The sequence below is a fragment of the Cariama cristata genome, unplaced genomic scaffold, assembly GCF_000690535.1.
Source record: "Cariama cristata isolate BGI_N322 unplaced genomic scaffold, ASM69053v1 scaffold607, whole genome shotgun sequence".
NCBI classification, from domain to species: Eukaryota; Metazoa; Chordata; class Aves; order Cariamiformes; family Cariamidae; genus Cariama; species Cariama cristata.
In genome coordinates, this window is record NW_009626846.1 from 80,084 (window position 1) to 103,615 (window position 23,532).

At 40.1% G+C, this 23,532-nt stretch overlaps 1 protein-coding gene across 1 annotated transcript in view; it reads right to left on the reverse strand.

Annotated features, from left to right (window-relative positions):
• LOC104164744 (alpha-synuclein-like) overlaps positions 1–21,098 on the reverse strand; it is a 43,812-nt gene extending 22,714 nt beyond the window's left edge. The window contains exon 1 of the mRNA XM_009704177.1: positions 20,922–21,098. Within this exon, the coding sequence (XP_009702479.1) occupies positions 20,922–21,098 (177 nt within the window). The remainder of the gene's footprint in view (positions 1–20,921) is intronic.
• Between the last annotated feature and the right edge of the window lie 2,434 nt (positions 21,099–23,532).

Consider the following 23,532-nt stretch of genomic DNA (forward strand, 5'->3'; position numbering starts at 1 on the left):
AGAGATCCCCGACACAGGCAGGAACCCTTCTTTTTAAGTTCCTACAAATCAGACCAAATGACCACCTGGGCAGCATTCAACAGCCACTATTAACAGTGGTCGCCAACACATGCTCAGAAGGCATCTTGGAATTAATTAGTGAGCTCCCACACTGCCATAGCTTTCTAAGAAGAAAACAAGCATCTATTATATTGGTACTTTATCAAGTTTATATTTTACCTGATCAAAACAACACAAGGCTTGCACATGCCTGGCGTTAAGCAAAAGGCCTTGATACATGTATAAAATGAACTGTGTGACAGACTTGTGGAGTAAGACCACATCCGGACTTTTAGCTGATAGAACTGCTTCGCCTGTGTAGTTTAGAGAACACTGTATCATACACGTGAATAAGGGAACAAGAACAACCCTGCCAAATACTGGGCTTACAAAGATAACATGCTACAGACTCAAGAACTGAGAAAAGGTAAGAGCCAGTTAAGCAAGAGCAAGGAACTGAACATGCGCAGCAAGAACCTTTGAGAAAGGACTTATGGAGCAGACAGTCACTGGAGTGGGTTCAGAGACCACCAGAGACCTCAAAGAAGCCCTTCAGACTTAAACCACATGCATAATGAGTATGCTGATGTGATAATTAGTTCCAGGAAATAGATAAATATGTATATTGATTCCAGGAATTCTTACACATATGTATGTAACTTTGTGATATGTACACAAATTGTAATCATACCGGTATGCACATTAGGATGTTCTCAGGAAAGTGTTCTGACACACCTTGCAGCCAATTCCCATTTCCATGCTATCCCCATTCTAATTCTCAGTTTGTCTTTTGATTTTTTTTTTAGTCAGAATCCTCAGTGTTTCTCATGTTGTCCAAAGGAAACACTGAGAACCATAATAAACCCTCTTCCTTGCAAAATTATGTATCAAAATGTATTTTAATGGGGAACAAGGTAATTGAAATGTAAGAGGTGCTGAACTTTCAAGCAAGGGTAGAGAGAATTAAGCCCACATAGTAAACAACATATCTCCTGAACTTCCCAGATAGAGATCATTCCTTTTGCTTTAGTGACTATAGCTACAGCCTTTAGAAAAATCTCATATTTTTAAATTCTCTTTGCTTTCTCTCACTCACTCTGTGGTGGTAAAATCATTAGCCAGACCTCAAATCTTAAATCCTAAGAAGTTTATCCTACTAAAAGAACATTTATTTCAACTAGAAGCTAACAGCCAGTGATGGTTTCCAACTCCCCACTTCTGAGCTAAGGTAATACCAGCAGTGCCACTCCTGTGGGCTCCACCAAGAGCCATCTCCCCACAGCGTCACGTTGTTTACTGCTTGATGCTTTCTTTCACATGTGGCAGTTAGCAAGCTGCTTGAGGAGTCCATCCCTCTCAGCGATGGGTACCTGGCTTTAACACCAAAATGATTGGTTTTCCTCATCTCTTTCTTCTTTTTCCTGAAACAGCCTATAGGTTGGGTCTCTGCAACCACTTGGCAAAGTCCAGGGATACAGAGGGAGACACCGTCCCAGTGTTCTCTCACAATGACCATGGTGAATAAAACTTGTCTGACCTGCCCTAATTTGTACTTGCGTGGTTACGCACTTGAGCCCCCAGACTCTCCCAACAACTCTGTACCACATTTGTTTTGAACACAACAGAATAGTCTTTCTCTCAGAGGTTCAAACAAATGAAACCAATGACCTTATTTCATTTCCTTTTCCCCAAAGGAGCAATAATTTCAGTGCTGCATTGTATTTGGTAGAACAGTACGCCTTGCAAATTAAACAGGGAGAAATAGCATTCCCAACAACATACTGCAAGATTGAGATTTACTATGTTATTCACGAGTCTTCACATACTGTACTCATCTATTCACATTAGTACTGAATCCTCCTTTTTAGAAAAGGCTCCTACACGCGCCATGCTAACAAAGATGACATTTACCAGTTTTACCATGAGCCTTTTTTCTCCTCAACTAATTTTGTCATGGTAGGAGTATGTCACTTATTTATGGCACGCATTTGGGTGGAGTGTGGGGTTTTAATCACTGGCTTGAGGAATTTTTGTTGTTGGACTTCCTGGCCAAGTCTGTGTTCATTTAAGAGTGGTTCAGAACCAGTGACACTGAGGAGTCCAGTTGGAGGCACTTTAGAAATACCTATTTTAGGGCACTTCTAATTAAACTCATAGTAGCCACCCAGAAGTTAGAATCCTAATTATGGGTAACTCAATAATTGCCTTGGACAACATCCTAATTTTTAACACTAAAATGACATCACTTATTGCTGCTGAGAAGGAAACAAAGTAATTTGTTGGTGCTCTTTAAAACATAACAGAATAACCAGCAATTTAAGTTTCCTTTACCTGGAAATAGTAAAAATTGTAGTTTCCTGCAAATAAAGCTTCACTGAATTGCTTTCTTCACTGCCAGGGACAGGCTCCCCTTGCACAGAGTAGAGGTCGAGGGGAGAGAGTTGCACCATTAAAAAGCTAAAATGGGTATGTTATTCCACTTTCTCAAGCAAACATTGCTTCTCTTTCATAGCCTTAGAGACAGAGTAAGAACATCACATTTGAAGGAAACCTTCCATCTATTGCTTCAGAGGAAGAACAAAATAACCAGGACAAGCCTACATAAACAAACTAAAAAAAAGCAACTCACAAAACCAAAAAGTTAAAAACCCCACAACACCTAGAAGTGAAACACCATGGTTTTCTGCAGTCTGGTTACCCTCCTACCAAATTTTCTGTAGAATACTTGACCAGTTCTTCAGGTGGGCTAGAAGAAGCATCAATGAAAGTCAACTGACAACCACAGACAGTTGCGTGGTGCTCTGGCATTTCATGAACAAAAAAATTAGACACCTAAGGTGGGGATTTGATAAGCACAGCACACAGGCCCTAAAGCTGCTCTCACAGGAGAGATCAGTAAGTCTCCCACTGACTGCACTGGTAAGAGATGCTGGCCACCATTATGCACAGCTGAAAATCCTGGGCCTGGAGGGAAACAGAATCACCAGCAATAAAAGACAAGAGCAAATCTTGTCTGACAAGATTGCTTCTTTTGCACAGAATTGCAAAATTATTGGATTAAGGGAGCACAGTGGAATTAATATAGTTAGATTTTAATGAAGCAGCTACTGTTGTACCTCAAAATCTTAATTAAAAAAATTAATTCAAATTGATTTGAATAAAAACAAGGCCTTGTGGACTAAAACTGAAAGGCTGAAAAGAAAGAATACCAATAAAGTGACAGTGTTTGTTTGAAGAAAGGTGCCTAAATGGTTACTAAAGGGATTTTTTTTAAAAAAAAATCTACCTTAAAGATCTGTGACAGAAAAGACAGCATACTAGTCACAAATTTAGAAGTGGTAATGAAGTGGAAGGAATTCTGAATACTGGCAGCAGAACAGGAACACAAAAATCTAGAAACTGAATCTCAAGCACAAAACCTCCAGAATTTATCTCAGAAGCCATATCTGTATCTGTTCACAAGCCTAGTTTCACTTAAAAATCCCCACCTATTTCTAGCAGGAAGTCTTGAGAACACGAGCCAAGCATAACTGTTACATGCTTGTGTGCTCAAAACTGCAGAAAGACCCAAGTGACAGCTCAGATGTGCCACCTCTTCCTTTCACTTCAGGCTGTTAAGTCTGAAACCTAACGACAACAGTTTAAAGGTCAGCACAATTAACTACCTCTCACTACAAAGGAAGCTTCCAGCTAATGCCCATGCATACCCGCAATGGCAGATTCCCTTTCCCACCAAAATTTCCAACATCAGCTGTGATGATGCTCTCCATAGAGAGATACTGCTTAGCCTAAATTTTTTTTTAATTAAGCAGATGTCCAAATTATTGCACCAGAGCATTCCTGAAACAGTAGCAGTTGCATGTGATTTGTCTTGGACTAAGCGGTACTTTCTCTTATGGAAATTTTTTTTTTTTAAAAGTATAAATAACTTAAGGTTAATCATACAGAAATAGCCAATACAACTTTCTGTCTTGATGGTGCATAGCAAAGAGAAATTTGAAGACAGTGTCTTTACAAGACCTATCTTAAAAAGTATCTAGGAGAAGCTGCAGTAACGCTAATCCATCACAAAATATTCCAGAACACTCATACAAACACAATTCTTATAACCATTTCAATTGCATTCACCATTCTTATTTACATTCTATTATCATACATATGAAAAGCCACTGCAAATATGCATGCAGCAATGTATTTGCCAGAGTATTTGCACAGTCCCTTCAGAAAGGCTTTGTGAGCTTGGAAGACTTTCTATCCAAGAGCAGGAACATTGCACGCAATCAGTGACCGAAAGCAGAATACAAATAACAAATTGCAAATAACAGACATAGCAATCAATAGGCCGGAACAGCCAAATAATTGTGAATAATGGGCAAATTAATGGAAATTGAAATCTGTTCACACATCATTTGTGGACAAAACAGCTGAAATTTCTGCATAACAAAGTTTTTAAATAAGCATGAGAAAATGTACTATAGGAAAAATACGGCTACTAGGACCAAGATGGATAGATTATCCTTTTTTTCCAGTCTCTTATAATTATTCAGTCTACGGTAACAAAACCACAGCTCTACTGAATGAGTTACATAAAAACATAGGATTTCCCCTTCTCCCCTATTTTATTACAGTGTGAATATTTTCAGGAAGTGCAAATAAAAACAGAAACCCAGTTAACATCAAAAAATAGCACCATGAAGAACAACTGGAAGAGCTCAGATTTGATATTTTTTTTGACCATCAACTTGACCTTTACTTGCTAAACAGCACAGAGATGATAAGGAATGATAGGTCAGCTGTCTTCACAGATGAAAACTAAAGGACATCAAATAAAGTCACCAGTGCCACAATCAAAACCTTACTGTAGGACATGGTGGCAGCAGAGGGTTACATGCACCCGAATAATCACTGGAGAAGTTGAGGGGTATCACAGAGAAACACAGCACCATTCATACAGCCTACCAAATAACGCGAGTTAGTTGCAGGTTAGTCCCTCAGTTGCAAATCCCTGCTGGCAAGGGGAGAATACTGTGGAGTGAGACCATGCCATACATCCTGCACCTCTGAGATGAGACTCCCATGCCATGCCAATGTTCATAGCTCTTCTTAGGTTCTTAGATCTGATGCATTTATAAGCAAAGAGACTGAAACACCTAATGCTAATTTCCAAGGTAGGGGAGGACGAATAGTTGTTGTAGCAACTACTCATGCCCCTAGGAAATCAATGTGACTCCTTAAAGATAGAAAATTTCTCTGTCAGTATGCACCAGGCAAGAAGGGAAAAAAAAAAAAAGAAAGTGGCCAGGGATGGCTCCCTTATACAAAGCAAGGTGTTCAAAATAGCTCACACATGTGAAAGTACAAGAAGTCAGAAAGCATCAAGGGACATTTCTGTCCTCTGTGGATATGAAAAGAGACATGGTATCAGCCTTACGGCTTTTACAATCATCTCCACCATATGATTGATTCCAGTATGTTGGAGGGAAGGTCTCAAGAAGGTAGGAACTGCTTCAGCTGTTATTTTTCCTGATACTTACCATATCTCCTTGAGGGTGAATATCCCTGTAAATATTCACACTATTCATTCACTTGAGAGTGAATAATCCTGTCGATATGTGTACTTAAGTGCTTCTCTAATTTTTTTTTTTTACTGTAAGATCAATGTCTACTCAAGCTAGTGTAGCAAATAGCACTATCATCAAGTAAGAAAAATACCCTTGCTGAGGGTACAGATATTACAAAAGACACAGGTTTTTGTTTCAAAATTCTCCCCTCTTCCCGAGGAGGAAAATAATTTCTGTCCTTAATACTGAATGCTCACTGCTGTCACTCCCAGGAATTACTTGGGTGTTTACAATCAGGAGTTAAATCATTTGCACTTCAGTAACAACAGGATGGTGTTGCCTGCTGAATATGAAACATGTATCATGTTATAAAGCATCATTCTAGAGATAAGGATTTCTCAGCCCACTATCACATCCCAAATTGAATATACCTTCACTCCGACCTGGTTCATCCCAGGAAAAAGGAAAACTAAAGAAAAAAACAGACCATGCAACAACAGCTACACAGAATAGTTTCCAGATAAATGACAGTTGATATCGTTATACACTCATTTTTAGACATTTTGGACCTGAGAAACAAATAAGGTTATGGTAACACATGTTAACTGAAGTTCCAGCCATTTCAGTCCGGTTTGACCCAAACACAACTTAAACCTTTCCTTTCAATTCAGCAGACAGCCTAGAAGGCCAAAACCATAGGAAACTCCAAATATTTTGGTGATGGTTATAACTTCAAGGAGCATGATCAACAATTTAAATCTACATCTAAATCTATTCAGCCTTGGGCCAGACTTGCAAAGCAGCAATACCAAAAAGATGCAGCTCTGCGTCTGAACAACTCAATGTCACACTGGAATTTCACACTGGTCCATGACACTCTCCTCTGCCTTTGTATTAGAAGGTTTTAAATAGAAACGTTCAAAGAGATTGCTACCAAGCTTTGTTTTCTTGTTACTGTAGGAAACAATCTTTAAAAAGCTGAAGACAAACAGTCATCACCCAAATAAAATTTTAATTAGTTTAAAATTGAAGAGGACAAACGATTCATCAGGGTTGGGCTGTGCCTGACTAGACAGATGGCATCAAGATTTCTTTCAGTGTTCAGAAACTGTTGACAGCACAGTTTCTAAAATGCTTTAGAAGTGCTGGTGAATTTTAACCAGAGTAAATAGTTGCTGGTAAAGCCCCAGGGGATGATCCAATAAGTTCCAAACACTACCTGTAGGTGCCTAAATGGATACCGAGGCAGTGAATCTGCGCTTACATACATGTCTACATTTGGCAGACAATTGGCCAGTTTGGGCTCCTACCTCTGACATCAGCTTTACTAACTGGACTCATTAATGTACTTTATATTCTTCTGCCTCCCAAAAAGCAAGAGAAGTCCAAGCTTCCTGCCTTGCATTTCCAACAGACTAGAAGCATCTGTTCTGAAGATGAAAAGTGACATTTGGCTTTTAAGTTCTTTGAAGTAACCCACATGCTTTTCAGAGTGTATGGACTAATGATTTTTGTCAGTTTAAATGTTCAAGGACCTATTCTAATGAGTTACGTTTCTGTTACTTTTTTTTCTTGGATAAAAATACAAAAAACTCCCAAAGCAAAAAAGCAATACACCTACAAAGCCTAGAGAACCGTATTCCTCCATCCATCCAAACTACACTCTTCAGGACACAGCGCGGCTTCAGCCAACAGCACAGGACTTTTCACTCAAAGATTACTAAAACCCATGCCAACCGTCCGAACTTCTGTTAGCTACTTGCTCTGAAACAAGTGAGGAAAATTCATGCAATGCCTTGTTGTGAGGAAAATAGCTCCTCTGATGCAAAGATAAATGGGATTTCTGCACTTTGCCTCCATCTCTCAAATCAGTCTCAAATAGCCACACATGCAGAATGACATTTTGTCAAAGCGCAGTGTGTTCTTCTAACAAAGAGAGCCAGTGACTAACAGATAGTTGGGTGTTTTGAAAGACAGGCCACAATGTCTGGGGATGAGTCAGCCAAATTCCTTCTTCCCCTCCAGAAGAGAATTAAAAAAGCCAAAACAATCCAGTGCATCTCATATCACAAACTGAAATTACATGACAGTCTTACAATAAGGGACATAACAGATGAGATACTGTAACATGGAAGCTCTTCATTAATATACTACATACAGTAGCTTGAAACACAGTCATGATTTTACCAGCTACATTGAAGTGATTTTTGCAAGCAGTGGACAGCTCTTGTCAAAACAAAAGTTACAAATTATTTCAAGTTTTCTTCCTTCTAAAGAATCTTTAGTAAATGCTATGACAGGTGTGTTTTTCTCCCTGAATGCCAAATGTGCTCAGCTAAATGTAAAGAAAAGCCCAAAAGTCAGGCTGAGATCTTACTTCTCTTGGACCATCACTATATTTTAATAAAGATGTTTCTAGCCAAACTACACATGCAGTTTCTCCTGCATAGCCACTTGGGATAACAATCATGTACCTGTTTACACTTGGGCAAGTAAGGTATCCTTCGATAGATTTAAATAACTGAAACTGAGCATTAGGGTAATAAAAAACCTGGTTTGACTCATACATTGATAATCTGTAAGAAAAGCAGGAAAGCATCAATGTAGTTCTGATCTCCTACCAGTCTACCTGGGAGGTCAGGGGCAGGAAGTGGTTACAACTGTGGTATCCACACAACAAACACTCCTGAAACAGTAACAATGGATAAGAAGAGAGACAACACTTGGAAAGAAATCCTTTACACTTTGTTGAAAATGTTGGCATTTCCTTTGAGTGTCAGCATCATGCCCCGTAACGGACAGTCGCTCCTCTTGCCATCCTGGTGAAGGGCAAGTTAGGGTCTATCCATACAAGGTGGGCATCTTTACTTCCTCAGGATGGCTACAGAGATCATGACAACGGAGCAGGGAAGACAATGGCGCAATACGATGTTGCACTAGACGGATGAAATAGCTGGTCAAATACTATGCACCCCACGCAAACCAAAAGGATAGTTCTCCTCCACACGACACAAGAGTGTTTGCAGGACAGACTGACCTAAGGCCCAGTACAAACAGATTTTAACTCACTGGAAATTTTAGAAGGTATTCAGATTAATTTTTTTTTTTAGACTTGGACAATTAATAAACACTTACAAAGCACATAGCTGAAGATTTTTCTTAAACTCATTAATCTCTGGAAATTACTTTTCTCCTTCCTTCACACATACAAACCCATTCAAATACCAGATCCTCAGAATCTGACTCAGTTGAACTTAAGATAACACTTTCGTTCTCGTTGGGGTAAGGGGTAATAATTAAGCAAGCTAGTGATGTGTCAGCAACACAGAATGCAGTGACACTTGGGCTGACGTGATGGTTTGCACACAGCTCAAAATACGCTTCAGGCATTGAAAGGTGGGACAGGAAAGCAGTAGCAGAGGACATGACATGATGGACACTGTACAAGTCCTTTCAGATAAACTGAAATCTCACCTGGATCTGTGTCCCTGAAAAAGTCACTCAAAAGCCCTGCTTTTCTAAATGAAGTCAGAACATGCAAAAACTCCAGTTTTAAGTGTTAGGATGTGATATTCAAAGTCAGTCAGCACTGATCAAGTTCTGCTCCAAATAAGTCTCCTGGTCGTTATCAATAGGATTAGCATTAGGACTGCTATAGAGCAGTTATAAAAAAAGAATTTGAAATGTAATCTCTTCCTCCCATAGGATCAATGTTCATGACTGATATCCACCAAAAAGGCAAAACATCAGGCTGAAAGTTCCAGGGCAGCTAGACTTCAGAGCCACTATTCTGCTGGCAAAAAATGAGCAGCTGGGTGTAACAGAAAGGTAGAATCCATCGCACATCCCGTATTGCAGACTGAGGCCCTTTTTCTTCCCTATTCCCAGCAGCCCAGGAGCAGAAGCAGAGATTTCTGAAGGGGAAGTTCTGTGCCAGCATCCCATACCCCAAAGAAAGAGGATTAAGAGGTTGCCTCATGGTGCTTGAATGTTAGGGGAATAAAAGAGCTGCCTTCTCTGATGCAGGGTCACTCTTTTCGCCCCTCTCCCTCACTCCCTGACCATCAGATCTCCTCTGCCCAGTCTCTCCATCCTTCCTGTGCCCAACTCATCCTCACCATCTGTTTTGCCTTCACAAAATAGACTTCTGCTAACCAGAGGATGCAGAAAAAAGCCTCAGAGCATTTCAGAGGAGATACCAATACTACATGAGAGAGAAACCTGTCGTTGCATGTGCTAGAACAGCAACATGTGCTTCTACATTTAAAGCTACTTGCCTTCTGCCTCTTCTTCCCCCAAAGGATAGCTTGGTAGTAACTCTTCCCTTGTCACAAGCTAGAACAGATAAGGGGTGGCAGAGGCACTAAGAAGCATATGTCCACAAATGCCAAGCCTTGCCTGGAGAGTTACTCTAAACACTGTTGAGCAGACTTGCTCACATTCACCTAAATAATTCAGGGACTTTCAAAACAAAGTAAGAGTTTTCTCTTTCTCTCTCAAAAAAAAAATTCCTTAAAAAAACAAATCTGTATTTAAAAATCTAAAGACTTGAAAAATTATCATTCCACAAACAACTCTGACCAGGTCCTAATCCTCTGTGCATCTTCCTTCTGAATACAAGAGAGGCTTCGACAGAGCATCCACAGCTATGATCAGTCTTTGGCTAAATTTGCGTAAGATTTCTAAAACAGGAACAGATCCTGACATGGGATGAACATTGCAGCCTGCAACTTTACACACAACACCTGACATAAGGGTAATTTTCTTTCTGACTTCTCCCCGTAAAGGATAAATAGCATCATGGAACTGATCGAGGTGTTTAATATAGTGGTAGCACAAATTTCAGAGCTGCAGGGAGAAGCAGGGACAAGGTTAGAGAACACTTTACCTGCCAACTAACCCTGCAATCCATCTGAAATAACACAGTTACACCCTTGGCTTTGTAACAACTAGCACAAAGAAAACACTACTAGGCTAACAAGATTTACCATCAAGAACAAGATATTTCAGCAGCCTTCAACAGCATTTTGTCAACAGATGCTGCCAGGTTGGGTTTAGCACCATCTGCCCTGGTCAAAAGAGTTACCTTTTTCTCAGGCCAACTTTAAATCCAAGACGCACAGACAAAACCTGAAGTAGCTGAATGTCCTCAACAGTCTATAGAAGACGCTAACTGGGAGATGACACCTTGACCAGCTACGCTCATCCATTTTATTTCAAGTAAGACTGATAGTTCTCCACGTTCTCTTCTCATAGCCTACATACCAAGATGAATTGCCCAGGGTGATTCTCCTTCAGGAGGCCAGCAAAGGCTTCTGTTTATTTGCTTCCCTTCCCACTATGTACCATGCAAAATCTAGAGGCACAAAACTGAGCTAAGGACAAAGAAGCCAGGAAAATATGAATGAATAAATCCACTACCTTTATCTTAATGGTCATCAAGGCGTTTATACCACTCAAAGAGGTTCCAAAGCAAGGTCTAAGCTTTGCTTTTTAAACTGATTTCAGTACTTCTCAATCTCCCTTATTTCTCAAGTTTGTACAAGAGCAGGCTTTTACAGCAGTCCAGCCAGCCACGTTATAAAGCACACATCTGAAATGAAGCTTGGGAAAAATCTGCAGGGAGAACTGACTTAAAAACCCTATCTCATGGATGTATAGATGGTGTGTAGGAGGTGGAAAGCAGCACTGCTAAATCTGTTACCTTTCCTGTGAATGATGAGCACACCATCCCTTCCAAAAATAGATTATGAAGGAAACATTATGCTGGTGACTGTGAAAAGCAAGTTCACTACTCTGGTTTAGACAGCAGGTCAGCTGTATGTGAACACATGCCCTCCTTCAAAGCTACTAGAATAGCTATTACTTATTTTTTCAAAAAGTAAACACATGAAATTTATTGGAAATAATGATGATTGAAAAAATTCATCCTCATTTCAAGAAGCTGTTTTAGAAATTCCAAGTTAACAAAAGTTAACAACTGACATAAAGCTCCTCGCAGAAGTTTCCATCTTCCACCTGTTGGTCTGACAACCCTGTGCTACACTATCACAACAGCCATCACTGGTCCCTCCTGTCCTCACCCGTCAAATTTCTGCTAAGCAAATGCATGCTTGTAACAAGGCAGAACTTTGCCTGTGCCCATGCTGTGGAGAAGGAAGAGCATTTAGCTGCTAAATGCATTGGTCCAGCACCAAACACAGCAAATGCACTTCAGACAAGATTCTAAGACCATGGTAGGGATGAGGAGGAGGGGGGAAATCTTTCTTCCATCTGAGGATCCAAGTGAAACATTCATATTCACATCACTTTTCCAGGGACTTTTGTCTTGACCTGTTAGAATAATTTTCTCCAGAGAGGAAAATTAATTTAGCCTCCAGCTCTGTTTGATCTCTGATCTTTCTCTACAAAGTAATTTACATACAGTGGGTCTATCTGAACTCTTGTCAGTTATATCTTGAGGGATTTGTAAGATGAAATATTGCACACACAAAATTAAAAGCGACCCAACCATTAAAAGTGGTGCTACTAGGAATCTGAAATGAAGCATTTGTTCAGATCAGCTACACAAAGCATTAGCTAAAGTCAGACAGGGGTTAAACAAGCATCTTAGAGTGCAATTCTTACATGGCTAAGATACGCTGGGTGTTAAGTAATGAACTGAAGTGTTTGATACCACAGTGTAATGTTATTTTTAATCGCCATAGGTATATATATTTGGCAAAGCATAAGTGTTTCATGCACACATTATCATCTATAAACTGCATTAGGGATATCAATTCTACTGAACTGGCCAAATGACCGCATACATGCTTAGAGTTAAATCACACATTTCAACACCTTTAAAGTATTAACTGATTATAATTTATTAGCTTGATTAATTATAAAGACTTCACATTAGAAGTAAGCAGCAGCTCATAGTCAGTTCTCAATACTAAAACTGCTAACAGGTTTTACAGCTTCTGGTGTCAGGTTCCTAACGGCTCACACAAAATTAAGAGAAGCTCTGAGTCTTAAAAGTGTTCTCTACCATAACTCAATTGCCCTTGTAATTTCCTTCCCCAAGCACATTTTGCATTTCTACCTATAAAAATAGTTTTCTTTAGATGTGACAGTTTGTTTCAATCACTGGCATCTTCCCTTCTTCAGCTTGAATGCACACTCCCTATCAGCAATACTGTCTCTATGGATAAGAACACGTTTCTCATGAGTGACACTCACCCTGACACCCTAATTGAATTTTTCACACCACTCCAGGGCAATGTCTGATGGTTTAGACCAGTATACATCCCTTGGGCCCTAATCATCACAAGGAATTAGTAAGAAAAAAAAATCCACGTCTTTTTTACATATAACAGCACATGAAGAAAAGGATTACATTTCACAATGAAATGGTATAGCAAGGGTCAGCAAAAAAAGCCTAGAGCCTTTGCTTTGTCCCACAGCCCAGAGAAGAAATGCGCATGGCTGACATCATTCTGGGAGGGTATCAGCTGCTCTAGGTGATGCCCCTTCCACACAGGATGGGGTGCAAGGTGGGACAGAGGGATTAAGCAGCTTCCAAGGCATAAAACCAGTTTTATGTGCTTCTGAAGGAAGTGCAGTTACAGACTGCTCCTCTCTGTTGGAAGCTAACCTACTAAGTAGGGTAAAAGAAGTTCTCTATTGGCTGCGTCTCCTCATCTTGAGCTTCATTTTGACTTTTCTTTCCCAAGCCTGGCAAACCTCCTGGGCACACACTGTTTTGTTGAAAACAGCGAGATGAGGTTTCATACTGGCTGTGTAGATAGGTGCTTGTCATTCGAATAAGAGCAAAGGCAGCTCAGTGTGTGACTGCCTGAATGGCACAGAGCCACAGGCAGGGAAAGCGTATTACGGGTGGACGTGGAAAAGCATGAGCAAGACAAGGACTTCACCGCATAGGACATCACCTGTGGTTTTTTGTAGTGCCTGTACCTTGAAGAATCTCAGACAGCACTAGTTTGCAGCACGGTAAGTACACACCAAGCACAAGCAAACAGCTCTGAAAGCTAACACCAAAAGTTTGGAGGGCAATCAATATGTCCAATACATTTCAGAATCTGGTTCCCTGCCTGCTTCACTCTTGCAAAAAACATGGCTTTGTTTTTTTTTTTTAAGAGGACAACTTTAGCAGCTTACACCTCCGGCTTCCTCACCAGGAATATTTTGCATTAGACAAGCCACTGGCAAAAAAGTTTGCAACCTAAATTTTCAGATTTATTCCCGAGACACTCAATATAGCTTTCTCCAGTAACAAATTCCAGTCTCCAGATATATCATGGAAGCTTTTGAAACATTTCCTTTGAGACAAGTACTTAACAACTGAAAAATTGTTACCAATAATCCTTACACAGGTCACTTAACTTTCTCTAAGGGACAGATTTAACACAGCTGAAAGCAAGTGAGAGCCAGATAGTTTAATGACAGTTTACTGTAGAGAAGATGGGTCATCTCTTCTCTCTCATTATGTACCACCAGCTTTGAAGAAGTCCCAGACATCCACAGGCTACGTACAAGCTTTTGTCTATTAACCCATAGATTCTTTAGGAAGTTCTATCAGTGGTCAAAATAGGCACCAAAATGATGTATATCACATGCCACTGGTATTTGCTGATTACCACTAATCCTCATATAAACTTTCTTTCCACTAATAGTAATAACAGCACTGCCAGTAACTAGGTAATCCTAACAAAAGCATTCTGCCTTCCTTCTTTCTTACCCCACCTCTCCCCTTAACCTACAGGTGGGGTTATTTGGTTTAAGAGATGACATTAGATTGAAATTCTGAAAATACAGATTAGTCTTTCTCCACAGAGAGGTATTTCCTCCACACTTCAGTCCTGAACCATTCAATCCAGGACCTCAATTTGCCACTCACACCTATTACGCACCCCACCGCGGTGCTTTGCTGAATAGAGACCGGCAGACATAAACACACATTGCAGCCCTTTGCCAAAATGTCACTTCAGCACCATAAACTTTTATTGCTAGCTAAAAAAACCTGCCAGCTGCAATGTTTGGCTTCTACAATATCAGCAAATGGCACCAGCTATCATCACAAATCCTCTGAAGAGAATGACTTCCAGATAGGCACCGAATGAATCGCATTTCAGCTCCTCACCTTCCAAGGCTTACACACTTCATCTTGGCCAGCAGAGGAAAGGAACACTGAAACCCTGAAGATGCTAAGGAGACCATTATTGTAACCCAGTAATGTTTGCAAGCTTATAAAATCTGTACCTTAAGTTGCACAAAAATGCCACTATTAAGTTTGCCCAATTATCATGGGTTACATAAAACTATTTCCCATCTGAAACAGCTGAATCTTTCATGCAACAGTGGGCAAGAACAGGAATAGCTGGCATGAATATGAATCATCCCGAAACAAACTTAAACATATTCCTCTCAGCAAGCAGCACCTTCCTGAATATTTAACATGGGATTGGTAACTGCTTAGAGGAGGGAGAAAAAAACCCACCACATTTCTGTGAGTATTGCATGAAATCCCACAAATGGATACATAGGAAAGACTGGGACACTGTGAAATGGAACCGGTCCCACATTAGCCTGGGAGACTTGCATAATGCAATAGGCATACACACACAGGGGAGACAAACACAGCCCGTGCAACCAGCTACGTGGGCATATTAGGTTAGTTAGAAGGAAAATGGAGATGGAGGATATAGGAGGTGGAAGAGAGACCTCAGTAAAGAGCACAAGAGAGGAAAAAGAGCGTAGACAAGCAAACCCTTACAATAAGTGCAGAAGTCAGTCTCCTCGTACAAGGATGGGGAGCATCTTTTGCTTTTCCCTCACAAGTTAAAAAATGAAAAGGTGTGTTCTGCTATCTGTAGATATTACAAATATTATCTCATTATCATGACATATGAACAATTCCTAGTGGAGAATGTTTTCACTCTTCTCTCAGCTAGCAAACAATTCTTGTTCTTGGAGGCCAAGGGAGATACGCACATTCAGTTTAAGGATTTCTCCAGGATCAAAGCTAAATCTGCGGTTGAACAATTGCTAGAAAACAGAGCAATATGATGCCACCCAAAAGCTCCTCAACTTAATTCCTCCACAGGTAATTAGGAATATATTACGATCAGAAGTAGTGAAGGCAGCAGGTAGACTCAGAACATCAGTCTGCACTAAAAGGTTATCTCACAGCATGAAAGCCATTAGGAAACCAGGAAAACTCACTAGATCTTTACATTAAACTCATTTGTTCCTGAATTAATGAAGAGCAGTAACCTCCAGGATATTTAGATAATACCACACAAGTCTTCCTCCCTTGTGACTCCACTCACATTCTGCTTGAGTCAGATGTCAACACCTGGAAATGCTTTGACACAGAGAATGTGGTCTTCCTTTAAATACTGCTATTTTCCGCTCTGAGGAAAAATACTGCCAACATGCCCCACAGCAGGAAAGGCATTTTCTCTGCTCACCAGGGAGGCCAAGCACAGGTTACAATTCAAAATCTTCGCAGCACTTCAACACTCTCCAACAAACACAGAAGCTCTAGCACTCCTACTTGGAGTCATCCATCTTTCACCATCCGTGTTTTCTCCTGAGTATTGTTATTTTCTATGTATATTCATCTCTACCTTGCCCAGCCTAATTTTACATATTTCAAATACTGGTGTTCAGAGTGACATAAAATTAAGCTACTCATGCCCAGAAGTACTACCAGAACATCCAAATACCTGCTAAGAAGGAAGTGACAGATAAGATCATAAAGCAAAAGAAAGGCAGAAGAAAAACATGGGATTTCTTCACTGGCTTTGACTTCTGTGGTCTTCCTATTTATCAATCCATTTTCCATGGGCATCATTAGCATATTTCACCAAATAAAATTGCTTGTAAACATTAGCTTTTGCTTCAAGCACTCTGTACTGTTCTTTACAGTCTCACTGTGCAGTATCAACATACTAAGCCACACACATGGGGTTTGCCCATGTGGAAATACCAAAGGAAAACAGAACTGTATTCATGAAACTGCATTAAGTGGCCTCAGCTGGGATCGTTGAATTTATCTTAGAAACAAGTTACAAATCATTGAATCGAAGCCACTTGCATTCCAATACAGAGCATTCATAGATCATAAGGCAAATTTCAGACGTCTGACACACATACCTCTGTACAACTTAAATGATTCCTGAGCTTTCCTATCCAAAGAATATGCACACTGTCACGAGGAAAAGATTTGACTGTGTACATAGAGCAGATTCAAAACCTTAATATCTCCTACCTATGGGCACCTTATGATTTATAATAAATCAGTTTCCTGTTTCAAGAATATGGGTTAGGCTTTAAGGAATTGATTTGTTACAGACATTTTAATACAGTACAATATCATTAATTCTGAGACCAGTAAGAAAGGCCCTACCAAAACAAATCAGTCCAGCTGCACTACAATCAAAGAGATGTCAGTTCACCAACAGTCTCACTGCCTTTAAGAACTCAAAGAAACAGCTAACAAGTGTTTTCTCTTAAGGAGTCTTCTGTGATTCAGCTCCTGAGCAATGTGGGTCCCCTAATGGGGAATCTCTCTCCTCATTCATCCACTCTCAATTCATCTACAGGCATTAAAAAGGAAACATCACTAATTGCTGCTAAATATCCTTTCTGTTTTGCAGCAGTCACTCATACATTATGCATAGATCAAGAAATAAAACGGTTAAGGGAAAAAGTAAAATCTATCTCAAACTATGTGCTCTTCACGTGTTACAATTTAAATAGAAATTTGAAAGCAAGTATTGTCTGACTGATGTTCAGTTGTGACTACTCGAGCAGGCCTTCTCCTATATATCCTCTAAAACATTTTGGCTTCCTTGAGGAAGATTTGCTGTCTGCTAGTTATCCTACCAGAAACAACAGCATGCAAGCTTTCCAAACTCCTGCTGTAATTGCTCCTACAGACCAAGCCAAGAATGGCACATCAGAACCATGGTTGGGCTCATCCTCAACCACCAAACATCCCACCCCTCTGCCTTGCACCGCAAGGCAGAAGTGGCACTGCTTGGCTCAAGTGTAGAGGGTTAGACCTCTGGCTGCTTGGCCAGCTTGCTAGGGATCTAGGGCACTGCAAAGTCAGCCCCATTGCTCCCAGTCTCGGCCATCACCTCAGTGCCCACTCACACCGGTTGCGGGTGGGTAGGTGACAGGAGCATGGTGTGACAGCAGCCTCCAGCCTGGCCTCAGCTGGGTGGTTAAACTTCTGCTCCATGGGCCAAAGCACACCAGTATTAAAGGCTGCCCTAGGCAACCTTGTACAAACCTCGGGAGAGCACATTACCAAGATTCTGCTTAGTATTTCCTTCGCATAAATATTGTTGTATCCACAGGTAAAGAAACAGTACGACTGTTTTCGACTCGTGGAAAGTCAAAACCAGACTTCCATCATGGCACAAGAAAAATGCCCATCACCATGCAAGATTGCAGCCTTTCACACAGGCGAGCAGACCACTAGTAGCAGACCCCAGCGATGACCAACAGTTTAGATAGGATTCCAGACATATGTTTGGAAGCAGCTGATCCCAGCAAGGAGCAGGGAGTTGGACTCAATGATCCTTATGGGTCCCTTCCAACTTGAGATATTCTATATTTATTTCACAGTCCCTGATCCTGTAATTGATGGCAAATAAGCAAACTCCTCCAGTTGCAGAGAGGCTGAGTTTGTAGCAGTTCACAGAATAATCCAGGTTGGAAGGGGCCTCAGGAGGTCAGGGTTTGCTACATTCAGTTGGAGGATCTGGACTCAATTATACAGGTCCATATGAACTGAAAGAAGTAATTTGTCACAAGTTTGGAAGCTGACTAAAATAACAGACTATCGGCTAATGCCTTTCAGCCTTCTGCGGAACACCAGCCTGTAATCATGCTCCTATCCACTTTCAATAGATACGCTTCATTTGCAATTCCTTGTCAAATCCCATGACTTGCTTACACTGTGTAAGCAAGGTAAGTGTTCATCTTGCACATGGGATACAGAGCCATTTGCTTTAGGAGAACTCCAAATAGATGTCCATAGGAAGAACAACCTGCCAAAGGCACCAGTTAGCCATGCTGAACTTGAAGGAATGAATTTGCTAGTTGTGTTCTCCTATTCCCAGTTTAGAGTAGACTAGAGATATCACAGCCTTAAGAGACATAATCTTACAGAGGTAAAATACACAAAGTTACAGTGGTATTTTGATTGTATGCCCGGTTGACATCTCTTATTTCAGAAAGACTCACCTTGTTTCCTACAAGGACCTGTGTCCCACGGGTATTCTGAATACCCACACCTGGTCCCTCACCTAATTGTCAGTTTACCCAGAAAATCCCAGCAAAAATCTATCTTGTGTGCCTCTGAACTGCACAGGAATGCAAAAATACTAGGTTTTAGAATACCTTTATATGATTCAATTTTGATGTTAACATTTTTGAAATGGCTACTCATCCCTCACAAAACCAGTAAGAGAGATGCAGAGCAGTCAGTTAGGAGCCATAGATATTACTCAAGCTAGATGGCCATACTGAGAATCTCAGCCTAAAAATACGAGTATCAAGAGTCAAATGAATGGTTTCCCGTACCTGAAGAACAAAGCACCAGTTCAGAATAATGATGCTATTTATAGGGCTGTGGAATAATATGCATGTACATTATGGATGTTCCTTAATTTCACAGATGTGATTTTATTCTGTTACAGCCATCATGACTCATATTTAAGCTTTACAATATACAGAACAGAATGAAATGAAAGTCAGCAGAGATTTGCTTCATACTTTATAAGGATATATATATTAATATTGAGATAAAAATATTATGCATGGTCAATACTAAAGTAGGTAATTGCATATTACAGCAATGATGATCCTTATGACACCGAGTTTGAAGAGCTACAAAGAGAAAAGAATATTCTCAGCATAAAACTACGAAAAAGCTTTAGTCAAAACAAAGGGTATAGACTACCGCGGCCATGCCATACTCCTGTATCCCCCGGCAGTTCATTAGATACTCAATTTTGTAACTCTTCAACACAGCTTTTACAAAGGACCACAGCCACATCAAAAGTAACATTTTACTTGTAGCTGAATAAAAAAAAGGACTAAAAAGCCCCCCAGGAAAACTGCTTTGAAAGGGAACAAAACCACTTGCAAGATGTTTTCAAGACGAATCCACCACAGTGGAATGAATGCCTACCACAACATAGCAACCTTTTCTCCCTGCCTTCCCCCTGAACTAAAGTACCCATAGCATCTGTCAGAAAGGAATACGCTTCAATAACAGATAGAGAATAAAGAATTTAAGGATTCAATTTTAACAGCTCCTCTGGATGCTAGCTGGAAATAAGATACACCATAGAATTGCTTCATGCTAAATCCATGACACCCAGATTTTGTGCAAATACTAATATTCTTCATAATCCTATTCTTTTTCTAACACTTAAATCTTCATACAGAAAACAGCACAAAAAGAGGAATCTCAGGTTATTTTTGCCTCCAGACAACACTGTGCGCTTCAGAAAGCATCACTCCCACCAGCTATCTGGGGTCACTTTTCACCTAGCATAAGTGGAAAGAATAAAACTATAGTGTATCAGCAACAAAAAAAATGTAGTAATGCTTGGTATTGTGCAAATACTTAATGTTCACCTCAGTGCCGGAATAAAAATATCTACAGAGCGTTTTATAGGATGAGTTAGAGCAAATTTAACCTGAAGAGTTCAGCACAGTTTGGAGGCATTTTTGCGTTTGTGTCACTGTTTTAATGGAAGATAGAAACTCTCCAGCTAGATCTTGCCTTTAGATGCAATGTATCTAACCACTCAGTGGATTGTACATAAACCCTTCTGCTCTTCATCTGCAGATGATACCAATTGTGCCATTAAACCTGAGATTTGCTGTTTGACCTTTCAGCTCTAGTAGGTTGCTTTTCAATCCCGAGTTATTTGGAGGAATAGTTATCTTCCCATTCAACTGTACAGTAATCCAACAACTGCTGGCCCCCACTAGAGACTGACAAGTTCAGAATCTAGATCACGCTTTAAACCGATCCAAATTTGCTAAGACTTTTCAGAACAGTAAGGTTCCAAGTCCAATCCTACTCAAGTTCCCAAATCCTAGAAGTCACTCAAAATACAAGCTATAAATGGCAAACGTTTTCTTTGCTGTTCATTTGTTTAGCGTAACACAAATCATCCTGCATTCATACCACCAACAGACACAAAAGAAAACACTCCATCTGCCCCTCAGTTCAAGGAGGCCACTCATCCTTCACTTCTTCACCTGGAAAAGACTGTAAATGCAAACCTGTTTGGCCAACTGATCCTTCTTCACCAAGCCAGTGGCCGCAGCAATGTTCCCTGCTCCTTCCACTGTCTTCTGGGCCACCGCCGTCACTCCTGTCACCACGGCTCCCCCAACATTAGACACTTGCTCTTTGGTCTTCTCAGCCACTGAGGAGAAGCAGAAGATAAAAAAACACATTACGGCTCTGGGAGTTGTAAGTTTTTCAGAGAATTGTTATCTATCCCTGACAGCCCATCATCACGAAGAGCCGTAAGGTTGTTACACTTCGTGTACCCCAAGCAGCTCTTAAGAAATGAGACTATCCATCTGGTAACGCAGCAGAGGTAAAAACAAGCCTTATTGGTGGCTCAATTTCTTTCACGTGAAAGACATTTGACATTTTCATTCATGCCTAGCTGTACTGTAGGGGAGAAAAGTCATTACACTAAGGGCCTCTATTATGCCCCAAATCACTGTGTAAGGTATAATAATTGCATTCAATATATCCCAGTTTGGGAAGACATTCCAATTAGTCCACCAAACACTTGCTGCACATTACAGAGCATGGAAGACAAGATTTTTTACATCAGACTCCAAAGCCATTGATTTTTTTTTTAAATATACTCGATTAATAAGCTTTTACATTAGACTCCAAAGCCATTGATTTTTTTTAAATATACTCGATTAATAAGCAGAGCTACTGTTGTTCAACCAGAGCATTTCAAATACAACCTGTTATCTGATTCTGAGATTTTTGCCGCACTGCTGATGTGTCCACCTATAACATACTAATCTACAAAGACTGAATGCTAAAGCAAACTGGATTAATAGCCAACTTCCAAGCCCCAGGGAAACAACTCATTTAGCCTACATGCACATCAGCAGTTGCCACTCCACCTCTCAGAACATCACTGGGTTCTTTCTGCTCATTCATCCCCAAGGGCCCTTTCTGACAGCAGCTGGCACTACAGTGAAACCACGCTCAGCAGAGAGATGGGATGACTTCATGCCTGAAAGTTACACAGCCAGCTTTTTGGAAAAAACCACATTTACTTATCCAAACAAGGGACTGTTCTTCAAAAGCATCCAGCATATAGTTCTGTAATCCTATACTTTCCTCCAGCCCAAATCCCATCTGATCCATATAATGTATTAATAGCTCTGTTTGCAGCCTTTATGAGCACAGGATGGATTCTGCTCAGCAGGTAAGCCACCCTTTCAGAGACTTTTTTGGGAAGCACATACAAAGAGAAGACTTTCTATGCATAAATTAGATTTCTTTAATTCCTTACATAAAGAATATCAGCTGTCCATATCACTTGGCACACAGCATAGATTGTCATGACTGACATTAAACAACAACAATTAGGAAGAAAGCTATTAAGGTAAACAATGTGCCTAATATGTGATTTTTTTATTAAAGGCCCACATAACAAATATCTGCTGACTGAAAATGGAGGCAGGTTATTTAACACTCGTTCTAACTAAAAGTGAAAAGTTAGTAACTGACTGAGTATTATCTCTATCATGACCAAACCAGCAGCTTTCATGATAGAGCAGGACAACAACAGACCATACATTGTCTGAAACTAGAAACAGAAGAAGCCTGTTCCAAATATCTTGCAACCTGTACATGCTAGTAAGATACAAATTCATAAGAAACTTCACTGTATCCATGCAGTACTCTATTGACATGCTTTTTCTAAGAACAAAAAAATCAAAAGTGGGTTTTGCTGAAAAGCAAATGTTGCCCTCAGGGAAGGTTTGACATAATGCTAGCAAGTGCAGAAAGACATCTATTAAAATGTCCCATTTGATTATTACCAGTTACTGACTACAAAAAGCCCTGGATGCTACACATAACATTTATATAGGAAGTTTTTCACTAATTCTTGCAAACACATATCTTAAGGCATGTGTCCTAGTAACATGTTTTATCTTCCAAAAAATGTTAATAACTGATTGTGCACAGTCTGTCAGAAACAAACTGAGTAACATTATGAGACAGAAACTTCTTAACACCTTCATATTCTTTAAAATGTCAAGAAGAAATCACAAACAGAGCTATATTTTAAAAAAAGTAACACCTTGCAAAAATAAGTTTCAATTTCTTGGAGAATATAATTTTGAAAGAAAAAAAGAAAAAAGAGAGGTGTTCTGAGTAAGTTTCAGTATTGCCTTTTATTCTTCTTCTGCCTCATTCCTTTTCTGGGAGAGAAACCAACAGAAGAGATAAATCAGGGCCCCTTCTACATACACTTTCATATCTTAATTTTTTTGTATGGAAGAGACATACACTATTTTGAAAATTCCCTTTTCCAAAATATGCTGAATGGCAGAACATTGAAGAGACAAATTCAGCAGGCTTGATGCTGACAAAGGATCACACGCCCAGCTGCTCTTAAGTGGACTCCTCCCTTCTGATAAGAAGATGAAGCATGGTTGCACTGTGCTCATTGTCAATAGTCATAACGAGTTTCATTATCTCAAGATCTTGAAAAACCTGCACCTCAAAAGCAAAACATCAAGAGAGTGAAATCGAGGGCACTGCAGATGCTGCAGTATAGAACACCTAATTCCCGATGCCATTATTAAACACCCATTTCTCAGGCTATGTTGTCACGGCAGGGGA